General features: G+C 41.5%; 1 protein-coding gene across 1 annotated transcript; it reads right to left on the reverse strand.

Annotated features, from left to right (window-relative positions):
* Positions 1–4,020: 4,020 nt before the first annotated feature.
* Positions 4,021–17,582, reverse strand: EDN3 (endothelin 3; the record flags this gene model as incomplete). Its single annotated transcript, XM_079543429.1, has 4 exons — positions 4,021–4,090; positions 5,012–5,176; positions 16,878–17,112; positions 17,531–17,582. The coding sequence occupies 4 exons, from the start codon at positions 17,580–17,582 to the stop codon at positions 4,021–4,023; spliced, it is 522 nt and encodes a 173-aa protein (XP_079399555.1).
* Between the last annotated feature and the right edge of the window lie 249 nt (positions 17,583–17,831).

Here is a 17,831-nt window from a genome sequence, read left to right on the forward strand (position 1 = left end):
ATTTAACAGGAGAAGGATCTACTGAAGAGCTCAGCTCTCAGGCTTTATAAAATTTATAAATTTGTAATTTATAATCAGGCTGTATAATCTGTGGGAAGATGAGAAGTGAAAGAATAGTGTCCTCAAAAGAGGGGACAGCAAGCAAGAGATGTGTTACTCTGATGTACAGGAAACGTGAACTCTGCACAGGGAAAAGCTCCCTTAGTGCAGGAAAGCAGCACGCTCATAGCTCTGACCCCTTGGGCACCAAAGTCTGCCTTTCACAGGGCGCAGACAAGGAGCAAGAAGTGGAGATGATGATGGATGATGGAGACTGTTGTCCTCGTGGCCTTTTACCATTCTCACTGATAAGTTTAACGTGAATGGGCTTCACTGCACGTAAGCCCCCATTCTTGTTCTTACGCTGTGGGGACACAGGATGACAAGCTGCTTTCCTCTCTGCTGCAGGCCTTTGCATGTTCAGGCTGCTTTCACACACACCCTTTTTCCTTCTCTTTTCTAAGAAAAACTTAGAAAAGAAATTCTTCCAAGCCTCCTTCTACATTGTTTTCCAGACTTCTGATCATTTATCATTCTTATTAACAACTGAAAATTGCACTTTTATCAATGAGAACTAGAATGAGAACTATGGCACTTTGACAGAACTAGAACAGAGTTAAATATAAATGGCTGTACGTGGGGTGTAAGTAAGAAAGAACTGGAACATGTTAGAAAAATACACAGCAGTGTCCTCCAAACAACATCCCAGAATAGTTCTGTATACCTAACGATGCTAATGTTGTATGTGGAGATACATTTATTTCTGCAAATCATCCCTTTGTGGTTTATCACACTGTAGGAATTCTCTCACTTAAAACCTTCCCCAGTTTTATATTCAATTAGTTTTGTGTGTAATTTAAGTACTGGATTCCAAATTAGCCTAATGTATGTACCATTAAGAACGGGCAGACTGAGCCCCTGAGACCTGGGGCACGCAAGTGGTTCATTTTTCCACAAACATATAGAAAATAAGGCAATAATTTTGTGACTGTTAGCTATTGTCAAACAATCCTACGGTTGCCCAGAACTCAGAGTGCTTGGGGATCTGCTGCATTTCAGAAACCATCTGGATGTGCCTACAATAAGCTTTGGTTCTTGTCTCTTCCTGTTCTGAGCTATTTCTCATGTTGTTGTTTTGGCTGTATTCGGAATAGATGGATTTTTATATGAAGTGCTAGAGGTACATTGGCACAGCGTTTTCAGCTACTCTCCAGAGCTCCAGGAACTGTTTGAAAGCAACTTTCGTGTTGTGGAGTGCTGAATTATTTTTTGTTGGAGGAGCAATAATATTCATGGGCTCTTCTACCTGCGTGCTGAAGGGAGAAGTGATTATTTTCTGTGCAAGTTTAGAAGCATGGAGGTGTGTGAACTCTGACAGGGATTATATTTACTGTAAAAAAGACACAAAGCTGAGATTTAACCTTTTATGCATAGTTGTGATTGCACGACTTTCGTTTAGTTTCCATACTCAAACTTTCAGAACTATCAGTCTCTTGAAGATGGCAGATTTTTGTATGACCTGTGTGTGCGTGCAGGAGAAAACAAAAAATCCAGGTAGTGATGATAATTGATGATAAGTGTTATAAATGAGCACGGAGCTTTCTTCATAATTAGAAAAAAAAAGTGGGAAAATATGTGAAGTGTTTCCATACAGTAAATAATCCGTTTTCTATTTAATGTACAGTCATTTGCACAGCAAATAAGACACTGAAACAAATGCAATAACTGACAAATATATTTACTTTTATAACTATAATAATTTATTTATGAAATATATCCACATATATATAAAATATATCATATATTTTGGCAAAGACCTCCCTTTCTTTGTTCAAACAAAACCTATTACCACTGTTTTAAGTCCATATAACCATTTATTTTATTTTTTTTTACCATTAAGTTCCTTTTATTTTGCAGTTCTTGTTTTAGTCTCCATCTTCTGATAAAATATAATTTAATGTAATCTGGTTGCAGTTTAACTTATGCACCTCGGGGAAAGTCTGCATGAAGTTCAGTCAAACAAAAAAGCCCCAAACATCTCTAATGTCACAAGTAGGGGGGTTTCCTCTCTCTTTTTAAATTATATTACTGAACAAGGCTTTTTTTTAGCTTACTCACTCTTGCATCCTCCTATAAAAATAAAAAAATAAGAATTCCATAATTTCTGAAGAAATCATTTCCATTGAAAAGTGTCCAGGGGTGGATATAATAATCTTATTGCCAAGTTTCCAAGTTGTTCAGTGAAGAGATAACAATGTGATTTAAAGTACTAGCAAAGATGAATGTATGAACTATGGATGATAATGTACGTAGTGCTTTGGATAGTATGTGGTCCAGTACAGTAAACTCTTGTGTGTGAAGTTTCATTTGAAGTTCCACAGTCCTGCCCTTTCATCTCTAGGAAATTCTTTGGGATTAATTATTGGAGTTCTGCTCATCAATTACAGCACATCCCTAAATAATCACTGTAAATGTCTTTGAATGGAACTTCGTAGTGCAGGAATAATTTGTGCATAAATTTGGTAACCTATTGAATACTCAACGTATACTCTTAACTTGCTATAGTTTATAGTAATGTTTATATTAGATGTTCATATTTATTCTGCATAGATAATGTTATTTAAACATCTGCCACAGAGTTACAATATGATGATTCAGGCTTGCATACATTAACAAAGGAAACATTTTGTATCTGTTTATTCTTATTGAGCACCCACATACAGGCAACCTCTAACTCATCACCTTGTCCAATTATTGTTGCCCACATAACACTGGATGGATTCTTCAGACATGCAGCAAGCAGTAAAGTGAAACAGGACGTTTCTATCGTACTTTTTAAACCAGGTAGAAAAACGTTTCCTGAAACCCGCTGGAGTTTGGATCTGCCTTTGAATTTTTCTCCAGTGATGATCCATTCCCTGCCAGGTTAGGTGACACAGATCCTTTACTGAGGTTCTCAGGAGGGGAGCATGGAGGGAGCTTCTTCATACAGGTTCACGTGCCTTCAGAACGGCACTGATGAAATGAAAGTGTTGCATACTGCTGAAGTCTCCGCTGGCGTCAGACTGAAGCATCAATTTTGTCCATCTCAAGGGAGAGTTGTAGCTCAAGCTGTTGCTTCTGAGCTTCAGCAAGCAAATGTTAAAGCTGAAGAATCAAAGAAACAAAACCTGCTGGGTTAGTCCGAACTGCCCACATCCCGACAGAACTCTGCTTCATCTTTCTGATTACACAGAGAAAATCCTGCCCAGATGCCTAGCCAGCTCTGCTTACATAACTGTAACAAAAAAATTCTAGGGACTTCCCTCCACAGCTATAATGCTGGGGGTAATGAGGTGATTTGTATTTATTTCTGAAGTTCCCTATTTCTAATGGCTGCTTCATTTCACCCAGAACTGGAAGTATTTGCTTATTGTGACACTGTTTTCATTTCTTATGTTGCAATAGTATTAAAGGTAGTAAGCACAGATTTGAAACTGGAATCTTCGGAAACTTGCTACGAGGTCACTGCAACCTCTTCATATCTGAAACTTAAAGCAGATTTATTTCCCCTCCAAATGTTCTTCCACAGCTTGTTTGGTTGCTGTACCTTGACAATGTCAGTTTTAGTGGAGCTGTGCACTGTCACGTGCAGCTTAAGTTGTACAGTGCTAACTGAGTAAAGAGATGATAGACAGGAACAGCTCTTACCCTTAAAAAAAAAAAAAGGTGGGACTTTTTCCAAAATGTGTGCTGGCTTATAGCCAGAGAATCCAATTCCTGAAGGAGCTGGAGCAGCAAGAGGAAGGTTGTAGTAATTGTGTGTAATACATTTTATTTAAAAAAAAAAATCCACTGGGCCAAATCTGCCCATAATGTTCAAATGAAAGAATTCAGGCTCACAAAAACACAAACAAAATTTTGGAGAAATATTTCTATTCAAGAGTAAACAGAAGTGGCCACCTGAGCTGTACCTGGCTGTTCAGAATCCTCCAAACTCTGCTACTGAACGAACGCGTGCTCCTCTTCCCTGCACTGGTCCTTCTCTGTTGTTTTCACTGATCCGTGATTTCTGAGGATGAGAGAACTGTTAATTTCCCCCAGCGTTCTCATCCATTACCCTTACACACCTATTCATGAAGTGACAATGTCAGACTTTTCTCTAGATTGCATACAACTTTGCATTTTTCTTATTCTAAATGAATCCAATATTAAAAATGCTCTGACTTGTTCTGTTTAATGTCCCAGCTGGATAGGAGATCTGCTGTTTCAAGAATACATCATAAAGAGAAAACTGCACACAACAACTAAAGCATTACTGCGCTGAGTCTGGCTAGGACGGAGTTAATCAACTCTTGACACAGCAGCCCATGTGGTGCTGTGCTTTAGATCTGTGATGAAGAGAAGTGTTGGCAGTGCACCACTGTTCTGGTATTGCTGACTGGTGCTTGCATGGCATCAAGGCTTTCTCTTTTCCCTCCTCTGTCCCCACCCCCAGAGTAGGCCAGCAGTGGCAAGAGATTGGGATGGAATAAAAGCAGGACAGGTAACCTGAATTAGCCAAAGCAATATTCCATAACATCTAACTTCATGCTTAGCAGTAAACAGAAGAAGGAGGATTTTAGCTTTTACAGCAGCCATGGCTTGGCAAGTAGCTGGGCATCAGCCTGTGCAGGAGGTGGTGATACCCTCTGTGCTGCCTGTTGGTTTTTGGTGGTTTTTTCCCTCTTCACCTGTTAAACTGACTTTATCACCATGTTTGAGTTTTCTCCATTTTGCTCTTACCAACTTTTCCCTGATCCCACGTGAGGGGGAAGGGAACAAGTGACAGCGTGTGTGCTTGGCTGCTACCCAGGGTCAGCCTATGCTACTAGACATGAGAATTTGATTTAAAATCAATACATTTCTCAATCAGCTTATTTTGATACACGCCATAATTAACTTGCATGAAATAATCAAATAATGTGGACAATTATTAAGAACAGGTACCCACCTTCTTCTGTCTTGCATTCTTCTGCAAAACTGCATACACTGTTTGTCATAAATATCCAAACAAGAGCACCGGAATGAAGGCTGGGAAATACTTTGATTCTGGCCTGTAGATCTTTTGCCTCTAAAGCTGCCTCTATAGTTGGAGAGCCCATATGGCACAGTCCTCCTGTTGGGACAACCACAAATGTTGTATATTTTAGGAGCCAATTAAGATATTTTAGGAAACAGAGCTAGTGATGCAAACAATAATGGCAAAAAAAAATCAGACCCTATGCTTATGTAAAGTTCTGCAATCACAACTTGTCAGACAACTCAAGCTTTTATGAAGTTATAAAGTAGCTAGAAAAAAAAAACCTCAAAAGAAGTTTATTGCATTGTGTTTAGGAACGTGACCCATGGAGTCTCAAATGTGAGAATAAGCAAGGTGATCTTCCTTGCATGATCTCCCAGAGAAAAATCATGCAGATACATATTCTTCACAGCAGCAGACCAAGAAATAGTAAGAATTCTCTGTATTTCCTGAAGTCTGGCATGCTTTGTTCATTTATGGATTATAGCCAGTAACATCAGGACAGGACATATTTCATTACTCCGTGCCAATGTCTCAAAAGTTATTCTCCTAAACGTTGTGCAAGTATCTCAATAGCAGATTCACAGCACACAACGGCTGGAGACTCACCAAAGTTTCAGCGCACTCGAGGGCTGGGCTATGCAAACCACAGATCCACAGGGATCCAAGGGTAGAAAAAGGAGTGGAGGTGGGAGAAAAAAAGAGTTGGGGAGAGGAAATAAGAGTGGTTATAGCAGGGTTAGAGAGAGGTTATAGGGCAAGGTCTGAATAATCAGTCTGGAAGCGGTAACTTCATGTACTTGGACTTCTTTCGTCTGCTTTCATAAAAACATCATTAGGCTATTAATTGGGAAGCAGCTAATCTTCCATTTTCCCACACTCATGGTGGGCTGAAAGGTTCAGAAGCATTATTTTTGTAATCTCTGCAATAACTTCTGATGTAACATCAGCTCTGCTGATGCAAATCAGTTATTCAAACCTCTGCACTGCTGCTAGTACGTACTAGTTTGTAACAGCCTACCTCATCTTCCACAGCCTGGAGCAGAGCACACCCATCATACATGGATCTATCCCAGAAAGATACAAAACCAGAAGCAGTGTTTCTGTGTGCTAGCAACCATTAGAGCAGCATCTGCTACTGAAAGAGCTTCCGCTCAACATCTGTGCAGAAACTGTTCTGTATCTTCAGCACTTCCTTCATTCTGTGGCTGTGCCTCAACACCAGAGAAGATCAAGAATATGCAAATTAGTCCTAAGACTAAGAGTTGATTACTCTGAGTTGATTTTGTCCCTTTGTCTCATGCAGTCATTTGAGAAGCTGTCTGTTGTCCTCAAGGTTAGGGGCAAGTCTCCCTTTGTAACTAAACAGTATTAGTAATTTCATGCTGCCATGTTTTGTGTGTCTGTTCTATACTGTTCAGAGTAAGGAATGATAACTGGCTAATGCAGATAGCTTCTGCCAGAACTGTTATATAGTCATATTTTAGATAATTTTTTTTTTTGCTGCTGGCTTTCAGAGACAGAAACATGGAGAAGTTCCTGTATTTTTAAAGGTGAGGAATGCTGGAAACTCTCCAGGAAAATTCTGTTATTCAACTTCTTGCTCAGATTTAGGCTGGAGTGAAAGAAGGATTTTTGCTTGGTCTAACCAAATGTGAAACCCCTATTTCATGGCAAACAAATTGCAAAGGGATAAGGAACCTTTCACCGCTCTTACAGATGTCTTTCCGCACTGTATTAACAAGAAATAAAATACTGTGGTATTTTATTATTGTTATTTGAAGAGGTTCCTCGTTGAGTCCACTTTTCCAACATACGATACCTTTTTTCTTATTCTAATTATGTAAATGCATCTCTCTGTGGGACCAGGCTGTGGCTTGGCCTGTGTCAGAGGTTTTGCCTTCCCAGCTGGAGAGGCAAAAGGGCACACATGCTTTCGGCCTTAGTTGCTGCAGTTCGCAAGTCATAATCAACTTCAGTTTCACATTAACAGCTCAGTATGGGAACTATGGGCCCATTACATGTCTGCTGGCTTTCTTAAGAGACAGTAAATTCCAAGAGACTGGCAGGGGTGGCCAATATGGTGTAATTACAAGTGATAAGAACCATGAATCGCAGCCCTGAGCAAAGGAGGAGGCTGATATTTCAGATAACACTTCTGATCTTTCTAATGAAGCACCTTCTGTTCTATGCAACTCGCAAGCTTGATGCTTAGTTAGAGTATGCTTCATAGCTAAGAAAATGTATTCAAGCTTCATTCTCAATGGTCCAAAAATAAATGCAAATGCAAAGTTTTCAAGCATAAGAATTCTATCTAGAATGCCCAAGCAAACATTTTTGTGAGCTTATGTGCTCGTTTATTAATTGGAGATGGAAATGTAATCGTTCTCCCAGTATGTCTGCTCTTAATTTCTAAGGCAAAAAACTCAAAACCAAAGGAGATGAACTTCAATAGTGTCTCAGAGTCTTTTCAGCAGGATTCAGAAAGAGCTACATAATATGGCTGGTGTTTTCTTGCCTGTCAGGTACTCAGATGCGACTCATAAATCACATCATTTAAGCAAATGCTAGTATGTGCATGGCTATCATTCCAGCAGCTGAAAATGTTACTATTTCAAGTTAGTTCATGCCACTTTCTCAGTACTTCAGAAGTGAGAAGAGATGCCAGAGAGATTCATTTGAACAAGTATCAGAAGCATTTGCCTAGCAGCATTACTTAATCTTAGATTGTTACAGGTAATTAGCAAAAGGCTGCTTGTGCAGGAAATTATACGGTGCTGCAATGCTCGGGTTCAAACTGACAGATGTAGAATCTCAATTTCAGTACGCTCAGTGGAAATTATTATCAGCATTTAATTGCCAACCAAGCATCTGCTTAGCCAAGAAGTCACTTTGCTTTTCCTTACAGGTGAGGTATCTCTCTTCTTTAGTCAAAGCTTGCTGGCTTTCACATACCAGGGCAGTCTGTCTCCCCACAGCGAAGATGAGGGACAGCTGAACTAGGCAGAGGCCCATTTCTTGGCTAGCCTCTTGCTGGGCTTCTGGGGATCCTGAGCAACCAGTTCCCCTGCACTGTGTTCCTTGTGGTTATGATCAGCTCCCTCAGCACGGGCTGAGAGCCACTTAGGAAATTTTTGAAAACTTCTGTTAAGACCCACAGATTTAAAGAATTAAAGAAAAAATGTCTGCACAAGTATGGCCTGAGCTTCAAATCAGTACCCATCACTTTTTCCTTCTGGAGAACAGAATTCTCCTAAAGCAGTAAAATGGGTTTCCGCATATTAAAGAGCAAATGGGCACTGTGTCCTTTATGCCTTTTTTCTCTCCAAGGAGACCAAGCAAACCCATGCAATTCTGGATCAGCCTATCCAATTGGGATCTGCAAATCCATCAGATGCACTCTGGACCATTTCTGTACTTGCACCCACAAAACACAACATAAAAGCTCTGCTACTGAAAGTCAACTGACTTTTGAAGCAAGCTTTTGCTTTAAATTAACAGATATAGGCTTTTTTTTTAAAAAAAAACACAAGTCCTGAGTGATGGTAAAACAGTCATTCTAAACCTAAACCAGAGATATTGGCACGAGTTTCCAAAGAAAGAACTGCCCACAGAATGACCACTACCTTCGAGTCTAATTGGGAAGAGTACAGTTTGCTTATGTCCAGCTGTCCCTCATTCATACTATGGTGAACGTTCAGAATTCAGGCAGCCGAATCCAAACGGTTTAATTCTTATAACATGTGGCTGAGTTTCTCATGCTGTGTTATAATTGACCTATGAGCTGCTATTATTTTCTACTTTCCCAGCCACTTAAGCGCAGTAGATACCTCCAGGGCACTTGAGAGTTTCAGCCAAAACAAAGGGATGAGGGGGTTGCAGCATTCATCTTAGATGCTGTGATTTCAGTATTCAGCAATATATTTTCTGGCAGGTATCCAGGCCAGCAAGGCTCCCAACTGTCTCCAATGTTCTCAGACAATCTTAACATGTATGAGATCCCTGCAAGGACCACTGAGAACAAAGAATGCCAAAAGAAAGCAAAAATTAACACAGTACAAGTAAACCCAAACCCATCTAGGATTACAGATGTTGGGGAAAATAACAGATTTTTCTGTGTTCAATTTCACATAAAGCTACTGCAGGAGAGAAACTGGCTGCTCCTAAAGTTCACTCCAGCTGTCTACAAGAGGTATAATTTGTTTAAATGTGAGAAGTTTACAACAGGATTTCCTCCTCTAATATCTATTCCTCCTCCTCCTCATTTAAGATGTAAATGCAGTGTTCTTCAGGGATGTTCTTCAGAGAAGACTCGGACACCTTGGTCTTGTGTCATTCTGATCATGTGCTCTATCCAGAGAAATGGTATGTTTTCTAATTAGCTTTTCGCAGTTAAAATTATTCTCAGATGAGATAAAGGTGTGGCTGTAGAGTGTAGAAACTTGTTTATTTCCCACCTCCTCCTTCTAGTAGTAGTCACTGTTCCTGTACATCTACATAGGCTACTGTTATGCAGAAAGCTCTAGCTCCAAGACCTTGCTGGATTTGGTTTTTCTTTCACTGTTTTTTTTTTCTTCTTTTCAGTCTTATACTTTTAATTAATACTTGCTAATTTGGGAGGACCCCAAATTAGTTTAATTAGTTATTGCTAACTTAGGCAGTAAGCCAGGACTGCACATATCTACTTCAGCATACAGCCTCACTGATCAGATGAGTTCTTTGATTTACTTCCTGCTGGGATTCTATGGTATCCAAGTTACTACTGTGAGAGAACTGAAGGCAGATTGTTTCCCTGGGCATCTTCCTTTAGCATCCCAGCAGCCTTAAAACAACGCAGGCTTGAGCAAAACCCCACTATCTACCTAGCAAAATGCACACCTGTCTATTCAGCTCAGACTCAGTTACCCAGTGTTGTCACAGTCAACTGAAAAAAGAAAACAGGCTGCATGCACAGTGTGTTTCTAAAAAGTGAGAAAGTGAGAAATGCAATGTGGAGGACACTTGTGCCTTGGTGCAGTGTTGTGAACAGCCAGTCAAACCACAGCAGGTGACAAGCACACTTGTAGCTGTTGTTATCAGCTGCAGTTTGGGTTTGGCTGGCAGTCATAGGAAAGTTCTTATCCAGGATGCTTTCTGGGGAAGATTCTGTTGGGGGGTCTTCACAGTACTTCTCTTGACAAAAGCACGGGAAACCCAGCATGAGTGGAAGTGTGATTTCTGTTCAGCAGTAGAACAGAGAGGTAGAACTGGGCTTCAGTAATACCTAATTTCTTATACAAGAGCTGGTGGCCATGCAGTCCTTTTTACAAAATAAACTGATTCAAAAGTCGATGAATTAATCAATATTGCAGTGAATGTATTGTTCATTTCTAAATCACAGGAGAGGACTCATGTTTAATTATGACAAGGTTATGTATAATCAGATTTTTCTTCTTTGCGTGAAATTATATAAATGCCTATAATTTCACAAGCAAAGACAACTCAGCAATACAACCTGCATCAAAGCAGATCTGGAGAATAATTACATCATAAATGAACAGCCAAATCAAAACAGATGCTTTTTTTATTAAAAGTCCTACTGTAAATTTTAATTTCGGCACTGGAAATCCTTATCTTGTAGCTGGCAGAAGGATGTTACGTGTTTCCTCTATCAAATGTGATCAGAAAAACATCTGAGTTGAATGAAACTTGGAGTGCGTTTCTTCAGACTATTGTTTAACATGAATACCTCTCTCAAAACAGCAGTTCCCATATCCTTCAGTACCTCACACCAGTTCTGATCTGCTCCCAGTTTAGTGGCAAGTGCTGTGATTGTTATTTAAAAAAATACATAACTGGTGTAGTATTTTCTGTCTGTGAGGCCCGAGCTCCCGTTACTCCTTTTTCTTCCTCTGACAGGCAGGGAATGTCATCAGTGAGGGGGCAGCTCTAAAGCAAATAGACTGGGGTAAATCACAAAAGTCAAGAACGGCTGAAAAATAAGATAAACAAAGTGGCAAATGGCAGGATTTTCAAGGCAAAACTTGGAGTATTTATTCTAGTTCCTGAAGTTCCCACAGAAAACACTTCCAGCGCGTGCTTCTACCGTTCCCTGCAGCTTGTAGAGTTAAAACCCACTGCTGGTTTAAAAACAAAGCAAGCAAGAACCTAGGGGAAAACAAATAGCCTTAAACTTTAAGGCTGATGAAAGTGACTGTGGTTTGATGGATCTAGAGAATGCCTATTCTTTGTTTATTCTTAGAATTAGACCAACATGAGCAGCTGTAGTGAAATGTCGAGGCACCAGCTATTGGTGTGCCTCATCCCTGACCCCATCCTCTGCGGGGCTGGGTCCCACAGCGCCGTGGGATTTAGTCTTTAGAGCCAAATAATAAGTGCAAGTCTTTCTGAGGATACTGCTGTTAGGACATCAGTACCTCAAGTAGTGTAAATAAGGCTCTCAGGAAGAGGATATATTCTACATTTAGATGTGGAGGGCGTGCAAGCTGTGCATGCGTCAAAGACATTTAAGGTGAACATTGCTGAACAGTGAGGGGTGAGATCTCAAAACAAATTAGTTTAAGAGCAGTTGGTTAGGAGAAATGAGCAGAACACAAAGCAGGAGAGTGTGAATTTGGGGCAGCTGCTGGAATGGGAATTGTTTCAATTGGACAGAAGACATTCACTAAAAACCAAAGCCATTCCTACTTATTTAACTCAGGATAAGGGAACACTGGATCTAGTTCATCCAAGAGAGTATTATGACCCTTGTTTTCAAAGAGAAGAGGCATGCAAAAAGCAAGCTGAGCTATTTCTTAGCTTAGAAGAATCGTGCATTTAAGTTAAAGACTGTGTCATTATATTACATTACTGAACTACTCTGAAGGTGTTTTTCCTCACTGTTTTTATCTTGCTGCTTTCAGAATTCTAATTGTGCAAACGACTTGCACTGCTCTCGCTAATAAAGTGCGTGCATTTTAATAAAGGCAAATGAGAGGCAAACTGACTTGTCTATGTAAGAATATGCATGAAAGCTGAGGGCAGTCAACAGAGATGTGAAGTCAGTGTGCAAAAACAGAAGTGTTAAAGGATTTAATTTGAAACCTGTGGGCTGTGTTTGTAATAATGGCATAGAACAAGATGTCAAGAGGCTTATCTGCCATGAATGCGTGAGGTTAAAGCTGTGCTAACTCACAGTGTGAAGTCAATACATGATTTACATATGCAGGAAAAATAACTGCTTGTATAATCAGCCTAATAATCAAACCAGATTGTTCATCATGAAGTATAACCATAATAGAAGCAGCTTATTACTGTTTTCAGTAAATTGATGTGAAATACTCTCCCTTTGATGAAGTTCTGTGCAGCATTTTGTCATAGAAAAATCTTCCAGCTTTTAGAGTCAGAGATTTACCATCTCATTTAAGTTTTCAATAAAACAGTTGTAACTTAAAAGAAAAAAAATAGTTAACATTCCTCATTTACATCAATTCCTTTTATCTGCTTCATGCCTGATTAGTTTTTTTCAGCAGTGAGTATGGCCACAGATTCCCTAGTTTTATTTAATTAATGGTTACTGGCTTGCTAAGATTTTTGTTTTGTCATTTGGGCTGCGTTAGGACAAGTGATGCACGTGCACAGTCTAATTTGGAAGTCTTCAAATGTAAGGCAAACTTCATGCACAAAGTAAACGCAATTAAACATAAGATTCATTACTTGATCACTTCTTTTGGCACTTGGTTCTGATGGTGAACCGTGTGTGCCGTTAAACAGATCAACTCTGCCTGGCCTGCAGCCACTCTTTCATCGTGATGCCTTTGGCTAGGCAGAACTTTCAGTCTGATCTATTAAGATTATAAGCAAATGCTTAATTGTTTTACGGAACAAGAAATCTTTAGCTGCGTTCCTTTATTTCCAGTAATATACAGGACAGTGTGTATATTTACCTACTGATGGAGACAATTCTCAAAAAATAGTGGAATAACAATACTTGATAATAAGGGTGAAAAGTTCTTTCAGTAAGATTATTCAGGCTTCCTTTCAATAAAACACAATCTAAGTACAGAGGATCAGAGCAGCAAATGCAAAGATAATAGATCCAATTCTTGCTCTCACTTTATCCATCCAATTCTGCTGATTCAGAAATTTATGTAACCGGGAGACAGAACTGTTAGATTATGTAAAGTGGTTTTTATAACACGGCCACAGAATTCATTCAGTTACTCCTCTTGTGAGCATAAAGAAATACAACGTAAACTTTTGCTTTGATTTAGCCTCCTCAAGAAATCTGGTAGTTTGAGTGAGGAAGTGCCCTGACAAACATTCATCTATGCTAATTCTCCTTAGAAAGTTTCTGGACTATTGCCACAAATTCTCATTATACTTTAAGTCAGAAGGCCACTTTACTATCTCATACTGTGTCCTCATGACAGCATTACTTTCCTACAGTACTTTTGTTTCCTAGTTATTCCGAGCATCTGTCGTGTTTCATGCTTACTAACATCGATGTCATTAACTGAAACGCAGAACCCCTCTGAAGAAGTGCTTTCCTCAATATGTGGAATTAAGCACTAAGCTGCAGCTGTGTTACATCAGTAGGTACTGTTTAAAAGACTAGTCATTCTTCCTCTCTTAAAATGGCTGTAACTATAGATCAAGATATGAATCAAGATAAGCATAATTAGTAACGTGATAAAAAGCACACTGCAAACTAATTCTGAGTAACCAATCTTATCAGTGAGAACAATTTACCAGCTTTTAATTATCTTTATTGTGATATGTTAACTGTTGTCTGCACCACATAATTGCGTCATTCTGTTCTGATTTAGCAGACTTTCTTTAGGACTACTTCTGTCTTCAGACTGTCGCTGTTCCCAGCATGAAAGTCCTACACTGTCGAAATGTCTGGACTCACCCAAATGGTTCACATACAAGTAGAAAGCAATACTCAAACGTGTGCACAGACAATTCCTCATTTAATTGGGAATAGCTGCAGTCAAACAGTGCACATTCTGCCACCACGTGCTCTTCTTCACCTATGAACTTGCTGATCTTTCTCAGAGAGGACAGAAATAGGATTTGTATTGGAAAGGCCTCTGCCTCAAGCACTGCTTTCATTGAAATTTTAACCATTTTCTCAGGGAGAGACAGTGATTTGTTTTGGATGTAACACAACAATGCTTAATAGCATCTTCTGTTGGGAAGAATAGGGGAAAGAAACCAGGAAATAAAGTTTGTGAAGTGTGGACAAAAGAGTAACCTGGACAAAGAAAATATTAGGGAATTTTTGCCAAGAAATGATAAAGTACAGGATATAAATCAAGCGAAATGAGAAAGGGGAAAAAAATAGAAAAGAAGCATAAAGTAACAATAACATAGTAAAAGGCAATTGTAGTGTTTGATGTAAGAAATAAAACTGAAAAAGGTACATTAGAAGCAAGTAAGCAGGAAGATCAGAATCAACAGCTTTCAGGGTTGGGTACCAGCACAGGCTGCCCAGGGCCACAGCACCCAGTCTGAGCCCACAAAGCATTTGCACAATGCCCTCAGACACAGGGTTTGACTTTTTAGGCAGCCATAGAATGGCTTGGGTTGGAAGGGACCCTAAGGATCATCAAGTTCCAACCCGCCTGCAGCGGGCAGGGCCACCAACCTCCAGAAGTCCTGTATGAAGCCAGGAACTGGACTCGATCCTCGTCCTTCCCATTTCAAGACATTTCATTCTATTTAAGAAACATGCTCCAAAAGTTTACTGACTTGTAACCAAGAGAGACACATCTAGATGCAAATCAGTGCACCTTTAGGAGTAGAGGTACCAGCAATGGACACAAAACACCTTTACGCTTTTTGGTCAGGTTGATGGTTAGACATGAGGATCACAAGGTCTTTTCCAACCTTAAAGGATTCTGTGAAAACCTCTTTTTTTCCAACAGATTTTTCTGTTTTCCTTGTCAGTGTTTGATCCTCAAAGATACATTTGAGCCACATTTTTATTAGTAAACATTAAAATTCTCAACAGCATGCACACGGCAACATGAAAGCCCTGTTTATAAACAGATGTGCAGTCTGTACAGATCCAATGTTTACTTCCATTAAGAAGTTGTGTAGCTTGTTTGGTATATCAACATGCAGGCCTGATGTCTCTCATTCACATTCAGAAATACATTTACATACCTGAGAGCTATGCTGTTATTTTATGTACAGTTGACTTTGGATTAGAAAGTTGTGAATCATAGGCCCGACAGCTTAATATCTGAATTATCTTAAATACCTCATTGCTAATGCTATATATAACATCAAAATGCTTTACATCTCATTCTCTACTTTAAGTATTTGTTGTAAGGGTGCATGTTCATTGAGTGACATCATCTGGAACGGCCACAGCCACGTGTTGGTAGTTGGGCTAGATGATCTATTGGTCTTTCCAACCTCAATGACTTCATGATTCTGTGACATGTCGCTTCCAGTTAAGAACACTCCACATCAGTGAATTAATGCTCACTATTAATTCTAAAGGACTGCATACAAGTTTTCCTAACGGAATGAAAGGAAACAAATAACTCATTGACTTCTGTGAACATATTATATGTTCAGATTGGTAGAATTTCAAAGGACTTGTCATCCCACATGGCCTTGACTTGGGATGCGCAAGAGAATTTACAAATTCAGTGCTGTAAATCCTATTTAAGTTAACTTACTCTACTGCTACTTTCTGTCCTTTTCTACTCCTTTTGTTATTTTAATCTGATGCTGTGCAATTGATCCAAAGGAGCACAAGGCTAACAGAAATGTTCCCAAATTGCAGTCAGTGCAGTACTTGGGGTGAGAAGTCTCAGTCATACAGCTCTAAGTGTCCGACTGCTGAAGCTCATTAGATGAACTCTAATGTTAGATTCATCAGCTCTCCTGATGACTTTTTAATGAACTGATCACTTGAGTTTCTACAGGACTGATACCATTTAGCCTGTGAAAATCTTAACAGATCCTTGAACTGAGTAACTATTTTAGTTACTCAGACAGGATATGTACAATGGCCCAGGAGGACGCAAACCCTTTGGCTGTAGGCAAAGCGTCACTCTTCCTGGACCATTTTTTCCAATTGGACACTGTTTGTACCGGCTCCTGCCTTACTGGGAGCACTTCACCCCTCTGACCTGGGAGAAACTCAGAATTTCCACTTCGTGGGAAACATCATGTTTTCAAAAACTGTTTTTATTATGGATTGAAACAAAAGCTTGTTTACCGTTCCCATAAACATAATTACCCGAGACACTTTTGTAACGCTTTATGTCTGGTATGCTGAGGTTTTCAAAAATGAACGTCAAAGCATTTTCCGCCGTGCTTTTTTTTTTATCAGAAACAGCACAACTGCACAAAAAGGAACAAACTGCTATTGTCCCTTTCCCAAACAGTGGTTTATTAGGAACAGCTTTCTCCTCCAAAATACCAGCTCCTTCCCCCACGCCCGCTTTCCCTCAGCGCGGGGATGCGGAGCGACCGGCTCTGCGTCAGCCCACAGAGCCCCGCAGGTGTCGGGTCGGGCACGGCCGCAAGGCAGCGCCCGGCGGTGCTGCGGGACCCCGCTGCCGGGCGGCCGCCCCTCGTCCCGCCCTGACCTCGCAGCGCGCGCGGCGCCGCCTCCCCCCGGCGGCCCTCCGGCCGAGCCCTGCCCTCCCCGGCGGGCGCCCCCCGCCCGTTGCCGCCCCGCGGCGGAGCCGAGCCCGCCCCGCAGCCCCCTCGCCTCCCGGCGACCCGCGCGGGGCTCCGCGCCCTTCGCGGCCCGGCCCGCCATTTCGCGGCCCGCCCGGCCCTCACTCACTCGGGGGTGTTGATCCAGATGATGTCGAGGTGGCAGTAGTAGACGCACTCCTTGTCTTTGTAGGTGTAACAAGTGCAGCGCCGTGCTCGGCGCCTCAGCACCCCGCCGTCCGCCTTGGCCCTGCCGCCGCCCGGCACCGCCGCCGCTCCGCTCTCCTCCCGCTGCTTCTGCCCCAGCGCCGCCGAGCGCGGATCTCCGCCCGCCGGCAGGGAGCGGGGCCGGGGCGGCGAGGACCCTGCGCCGCGAGAAGGCAAGAACAGCGCTGAGCGACCCCTCGGCAACCCCGAGCCCTGCAGCCCCTTCCGCAACGGGACCCCGAGCACAGCGCTCCCGGCAAACTTTCCGAGCTCTTACGCGCACCGTTATGCCGTTACGCGGTGCAGTGCAGCCCCGCAGGTTGGGGAGCACGGCTGAAGCTGCTGGGTTCTTAACCCACGCACGGCCGAGTGATGTCTTTGGTGCTCAGTTAGATACCGCGCGTCGGACCGGGCTGCTGCCTTTTGAAAAAAAGGCAAAAAAAAAAAAAAAAAAAAACCAAAACAAAAAAACAAAACAAAAAACCACCAAAAAAAAAAAAAAACAACAACCAACGAAGCAGCCTTTCTTTGTGTGCACGCGTGTAAATGGCAAAGAAAGAAAGAAATTCACGTTACCTGCAGTCGATGTAATTGTAAGTCCAAAGAGGAACAATAAGCCCAGCTCCATTAAACCCAAATTGCACGTTAGTTGACTGCAGGCAACGGTGAAGTGCAGAGGCGGCGGAGCCGTTCCGGACGGGCTCGCAGCGGCGTGCAGGCAGCGATATCCTCGGGCTGGCGGCACACGCTGCTCCGCAGCCGCTTCCCACGCGGAGGTGAGATCGGCTGTTCTCCCACGTAGTTCTTTTACTTCCAGTGCAGGCTTAGTCCTGAAGGGGAGAGCGTTGTCAAAAGAAGGGAAGCTCCATCGCTCGGC

The sequence above is a fragment of the Tetrao urogallus genome, assembly GCF_951394365.1.
Source record: "Tetrao urogallus genome assembly, chromosome: 16".
In the NCBI taxonomy this organism is placed as follows: domain Eukaryota; kingdom Metazoa; phylum Chordata; class Aves; order Galliformes; family Phasianidae; genus Tetrao; species Tetrao urogallus.